At 61.6% G+C, this 6,000-nt stretch overlaps 1 protein-coding gene across 1 annotated transcript; it reads right to left on the reverse strand.

The window, feature by feature from the left end:
• Positions 1-206: 206 nt before the first annotated feature.
• On the reverse strand, positions 207-3,979 carry GAPDH (glyceraldehyde-3-phosphate dehydrogenase). Its single transcript, XM_071559298.1, has 12 exons — positions 3,914-3,979; positions 3,412-3,455; positions 2,727-2,826; positions 2,479-2,585; positions 2,304-2,394; positions 2,040-2,155; positions 1,860-1,941; positions 1,569-1,720; positions 1,379-1,457; positions 1,065-1,148; positions 847-944; positions 207-508 (listed from the first exon to the last, which is right to left on the reverse strand). The coding sequence occupies exons 2-12, from the start codon at positions 3,432-3,434 to the stop codon at positions 439-441; spliced, it is 1,002 nt and encodes a 333-aa protein (XP_071415399.1). The 5' UTR covers positions 3,435-3,455; positions 3,914-3,979; the 3' UTR covers positions 207-438.
• Between the last annotated feature and the right edge of the window lie 2,021 nt (positions 3,980-6,000).

Here is a 6,000-nt window from a genome sequence, read left to right on the forward strand (position 1 = left end):
TGTGAGCACAGCCCTGCACCACACCTTGTTTTGGCTCACAGGCAGGAGGGCCTCGTCTCTCCCATGTGGAGCAGGCAGTTCCCAGGCTGCATACATGGGCTCCGCACACCCCAGCCGCATCCAGCACAGACTGTGCCGTGCAGGCGCCTGCGGCTGCTCATTACACAGACCCCCTTTCTACTTCCCACTGACAGACAGACAAGGCATTTCAGATGGTGATAACTTTTATTGATGTAAGGTGGTACACAAACAGATCAGTTTCTATCAGCCTCTCCACCTCCCCCAGGCTCGGGGAGAAGTTGGAGGAGTGGGGGAGACAAGGGAACAGAACTGGCCTCTCACTGCAGAATGCAGAGCTAAGCGGTGGTGAAGAAGGGCAGGGGCTCCAACGAGGGAGGATCCTGCTTCCCTAGACAGCAGGGGGGCTGTGTGCTCGGCTCACTCCTTGGATGCCATGTGGACCATCAAGTCCACAACACGGTTGCTGTATCCATACTCGTTATCATACCTGGGGACAGAAAATATGTGCTGTCAGGGCTGACCCATTTCTTGCATCCCTTCTTCCATTCTTGCTTCTCTACCCCATTCTCCACACCTGAACCAGGCAGGTTCCCATCCACTTCCAATAAGGAAAGCAGTAATCATCCCATCCACCCCTCCGAAAGGGGAAGGAAAAAGCTGTATTCATTCCAGGTAAGAAACAATCCAGCTCCATGGAGACTGTTAAAAGTTGGAGCCAACCCTACTCTGCAGGGGTCTGTGTATCTGCCAGGACTGCCGGCAGTAACCAGCAGGACCCAAGTCTGCAACCTGCCCCTGCCAGCCCCCACCCAAGGCTGCACCTACCAGGAAACCAGCTTGACAAAATGGTCGTTCAGTGCAATGCCAGCACCCGCATCGAAAGTGGAGGAATGGCTGTCACCATTGAAGTCACAGGAGACAACCTGGAACAGAATGGAAATTGTAACATACAGTTAACTGGATTCCAGCAAAGCTGCTGCCCCAGTCACAAGAATGAGGCAAAGCAACAATAACCACAGGCCAGGAGACCAGGCGTTCCTTACCTGGTCCTCTGTGTATGCCAAGATGCCCTTCAGGGGCCCATCAGCAGCAGCCTTCACTACCCTCTTAATGTCATCATACTTGGCCTGAGGAGGGACAGATGGAAGACGGTCAGAACCCAACTCATACAAAATGTCCGCCAGGGACAGGGGAGAGAGGAGGAACAGGTGGGAGGCACCACAGCAGGTGATATTTTCACAAAGATCAAGTCTTCTGGACAAAGTTGGATGCAGAGGGCAATTCCAGGTGCAAGATGGAGTTCAGAGGAAACAGAGGCACCACCTGGAGGTTGTTAGGACCTTATCGAAACACTTACTGGTTTTTCCAGACGGCAGGTCAGGTCCACAACAGAAACATTAGGGGTTGGCACACGGAAAGCCATTCCAGTGAGTTTCCTGTAAGAGAAGTGAGTCAGCAAGGAACAGCAGATCTGGGACCCCTCTGCCAGTCCTGTGTTCTGCTAGTGATGTTCTACCTTCTCCTCACACCCAAGAAGGGGCACTCACCCATTAAGCTCAGGAATGACTTTTCCCACAGCCTTAGCAGCTCCAGTAGATGCTGGGATAATGTTCTGAGCAGCACCTCTGCCATCCCTCCACAGCTTGCCAGAGGGTCCATCCACTGTCTTCTGTGTGGCTGTGATGGCATGGACGGTGGTCTGAGAAAAGAGAACAGGAGTAAGAACACAGTAACTCCAGGTTCCTCCCCAACCCAGGGAACACAGATACAGATGCTTTCCCTCTCATGAGGGGATCTGTCAATAGGGCACCCTCCTCAGAACCAAGCTGCAGACCTACCATAAGACCCTCCACAATGCCAAAGTTGTCATGGATGACCTTGGCCAAGGGCGCCAGGCAGTTAGTAGTGCATGAAGCATTGCTGGGGTGGAGAGAGAAAGGCACATCAGGTCGACATGAGGTGACCCCCACGTGGCTGGTGAGAGCTCCAGACCAGAAAACACGCTCCTCTCTCCTTACCTGACAATTTTCAGAGACTTGTCGTACTTCTCATGGTTGACACCCATCACAAACATGGGAGCATCAGCTGAGGGGGCAGAGATGATAACACGCTTGGCACCACCCTTCAGGTGAGCCTGGAAGGAAAGAGATAAGAGACAAAAGTAACTCAGGATCCCTCCAATCTCACTTCTTCACAACCTCTTCTCCCTCACAGGCCCACCTTGCACAACTCGGTACATGGTCATGTGCCCCTTCTTTTGTGTGCCACTGTGGCATACTCACCCCGGCCTTCTCCATGGTGGTGAAGACACCAGTGGACTCCACAACATATTCAGCACCGGCATCTGCCCACTTGATGTTGCTGGGGTCACGCCTGAGGAGGGACAAGAACTATAAGAGCTGTTCCACTAGACATCTGCTTTCAAACTCCAGAGGCAAGAAAGAGATGCATGCTTACTCCTGGAAGATGGTGATTGCATTCCCGTTAATCACAAGTTTCCCATTCTCAGCCTTGACAGTGCCCCGGAAGTGACCATGAGTAGAGTCATATTTGAACATGTAAACCTAGAAAAGGGAGAGGGGGAAGAAGGTCAGACATTTCAGCTGCCACCGTCCTAACACCCGCTTTTCCTGGGAAGCTACTAGAACAGATCCAGAGGAGCCCTACTCAGAAAAGCCCAGAGGGGGCACTGCAAGGCAACTCACCATGTAGTTGAGATCAATGAAAGGATCGTTGATGGCCACCACTTGGACTTTGCCAGAGAGAACAGCAGCCCGGGTGACCAGGCGGCCGATGCGGCCAAATCTGGAGAGAGAAAGACATTGGTGTGAAGGCACAACAGGGACCTTGCCAGGCTGGGCACGGCAGGCAGTCCTTGGCAGCCTTCCCTCGTGATCATCCGCTGCTCCTTGCCCGGCAGGGCAGGAGGGAGCCCTGCAGCCCGTCCAAAGGCCAAGGCACCCCGGTTAAAGATTAAGAGCGACCCCCGCCCCGGAAAGGTCAAGCGCTAAATTTACTGAGGCCCCGGGGATCCGGTTACTCCTCGGCCCGGCAGAAGGTCACATCCCCAGGGCCGGCACCGACACACGATCCACCGGGCGACCTTTCGGTGGGGGGGCTGCGGGGATCCCCAAGGGTGTGTGGGGGGAAATTGGGGCAGCCAGGCAGCAGCGGCAGCGCCTTCCGGGGTGAGTCACCCCGAATCTGCAGGGAAGTGACTCAGCAGCACCGTTGTGCCCCGGGGGGCGACGGCGAACCGGGGACGGGGGGGGGCGCAGCGGGGACCGGCGGGGCTCAAACCACCCCCCAAACCTCCTTCGCGCCCTTGAGGCGACCTTGTTCCCCCCCCCCCCCACCCCCTCCCCCCGCACCACCGACCCCGGTACTCACCCGTTGACTCCGACTTTCACCATCTTTGCCTCTTCGGGATGTTCCTACGGGCAGAATCCCGCGGTGAGGCGCTGAGGGGAACCGGCCACAGCCGCCCCCGGCGGCCGCACGCGCCCCGGGCTCCGTTAGCGCCTCGCCCCGCGCTGAGTGGCGCGATGGGGGGGCGGGCGAGGGCCCCGCGCTCCGGGTCCCCCCCACCCGGGCGACCACCGCCCACGTCCGTCTCGCCATAACCACCCGCCCCCTCCCCCTTGCTCAGGCCATCACCCCCCACCCCCCGCCGCCTCACCGCCCCCCTCACGCTGCCCCCGCCATTTTGCGCCGCGCCGCCTTTGTGCCCGCGGGCCCCTCCGCCACGCGGCCCCACCGCCGCCCGGCCCCGCCGTGCCCGGGACCGCCACCCCCCGCCCGTGGGCGGTGTGTGCACCCATGAGGAAGGGGATCTCACACGCCCACCCCCGCCGCCTGTCTCCCCCCGCGCATCTCCCCCCGCCCCCGTTACCTGCTGCCTCCGAGCCCCAGCGCGCAGTGAGGAGGTGGCGCAGCGCCGCTCCGCCGCCCTTTATAGCCGCGGGAGGGCAGGGCCGGGGCCCGCCCCGCCGCAACACCGCCCAATGGCCGCGCGGGGGCCGGGCCGGGCTACGTGCGGACCGAGCTGCGGGTGCGGGGCCGCGGCCCCCCCGGGCCTGCCCCGCCGCCCGCCGGTGACAAAGGCCCCGCGGCGCTCACCGTCCCGCCGAGCCGCCCCTGGGCCGGTGAGGTTGATGGCGGTGTGAGAGGTGTCCCGGCCCGTGCGGGATGGGTGTCCCCAGGGCGGGGAGGAGCAGCTGCGCCCCTGCCCGAGGAGCCGGGGAGGGACCCCCACCCGGTGATGGCCGGGGAGGAGCTGCCCCTGCCCCGCTCGCTGCTGCCCCGGGGTTGGCGTGCGGTGCTTTCGCGTGGTAACAAAAGGCAGCCACCCCCCAGTCCTCCCGGCTGCAGCCTGAGCCCCCCTGCACGGAGTAGCGCCCACTGTCTGAGGGGGCCCACAGGGAAGCCGAGGAGGGACTCTTCAATAGATAGGAACTGTAGTGATAGAACAAGGAGTAATAATGAGTACACATTGAAAGACGGGGAGTTTAGGTTGGATATTAGGATTAAATTTTTTACTGTGAGGCTGGTGAAGAACTGGAACAGGTTGCCCAGGGAGGTCGTGGATACTCCAATTCTGGAAGTGCTCAAAGCCAGATTGGATAAGGCCTGGAGCAGCCTGCTGTAGTCGAAGGTGTCCCTGACCATGGCAGGGGGATTGGGACTAAATGATCTTTAAAGTCCATTCCAATCTCTTAGCATTCTGTGGTTCTGTGGTCGCAAGGGCAAAGGGGCCCCAAGGATGCTGGGGACACCCCGAGGGAGCAGCCCCTTTGCATCTCCCATTCCCGCCGGCGCCGGGAAGCTGCAGGTGCTTGGCTGGGAACTTTCCCTCCAGCAGCCTGGACCCTCCCCGGGTGGCTTTACCCAGAACGGGCCTGGCCGGCGCTGCCCCGGCAGGCCACGGGCTGCAGCGTGAGCACCATGTTAATGAGGCACTGCGGCACTGCTGCCCGCGGGACGTGACGGCGGAAATCCTGCTCGTCTCTGCCGCCTCGGCCCGCCTTCGCCGCCTGCCTGCGGGGAGGAAGCGCTCCTGGCATGGCTGTTCCCCAGCATCCCGGCTCCCCGCCCCCGGCCGGGCTCCCCCGCGCTCCATCCCCGGCTCCGTGCGGGGCAGGTGCGGGGGCACCGACCCGCGCTGGGGACAACGCCCAGAGCACTCCCTAATGTCGCCATCCAGGAGGACGGTGTGGGAACAGTGGTGTCTGTTCTAACTGAAGAGTATTCCGTGATTCTAGTGGATTCCTGTGATTCTAGTGGATGGAAATCTGCCCTGGCGGGGGGGGATGGGAATGGCGGGGACAGGAATGTCCCTCTGGCCGCTCGGCGGAGCAGGGCTTTGATGCTGAGGAGGGGGAGGCGAGCGGAGGGAACCACGCAGGTACTCGGTGGGGACAGAGAGGGGTCACAGAGCTCAAACGTAACCCAACTCTCCTTATACCACTGCTATTCCCGGTGCTGCCGAGGGCCTGGCGTCTAAGTTTAGACCCAGCTGAGGTTACAACCTTTTCTTAAAGGCCAGAGGATGATGATGGCTCGCGTGGTGCGGCAGCGGAGCTGCGAACGCATGCCGGGGTCGGCGGTGCCCCAGCCGCAGCCCACCGAAAGAGCGCAAACAGGAGCCCACCCCCCCGTGTTTGCTCTGCCGGGGGCAGAGTGCGGCCGGGATGGGGCAGAGTGCGGCCGGGATGGGGCAGAGTGCGGCCGGGATGGGGCAGAGTGCGGCCGCGCTGAGCCAACGCGGCCCTTGTCCCCCGGTGCCCGGTCGATGCCTCGCCCGCGTCCCTCCTCGGCAGCGCCGCAGCCGCGCGTGCAGCCCGCCCCGCGCGCCATGGCGGCCGCACGGCCCGCGCGTGGGGCCGGGGGCGCCGGGGCCGCTCTGCCTCCGCTCCGCCCGCCCCGCCCCGCGAGCCGGGACGCGGCACTTCGCACAGCTTGTTGTTTAATCAGCGAGTC

Source organism: Pithys albifrons, chromosome 1 (assembly GCF_047495875.1).
Source record: "Pithys albifrons albifrons isolate INPA30051 chromosome 1, PitAlb_v1, whole genome shotgun sequence".
Classification (NCBI taxonomy): domain Eukaryota; kingdom Metazoa; phylum Chordata; class Aves; order Passeriformes; family Thamnophilidae; genus Pithys; species Pithys albifrons.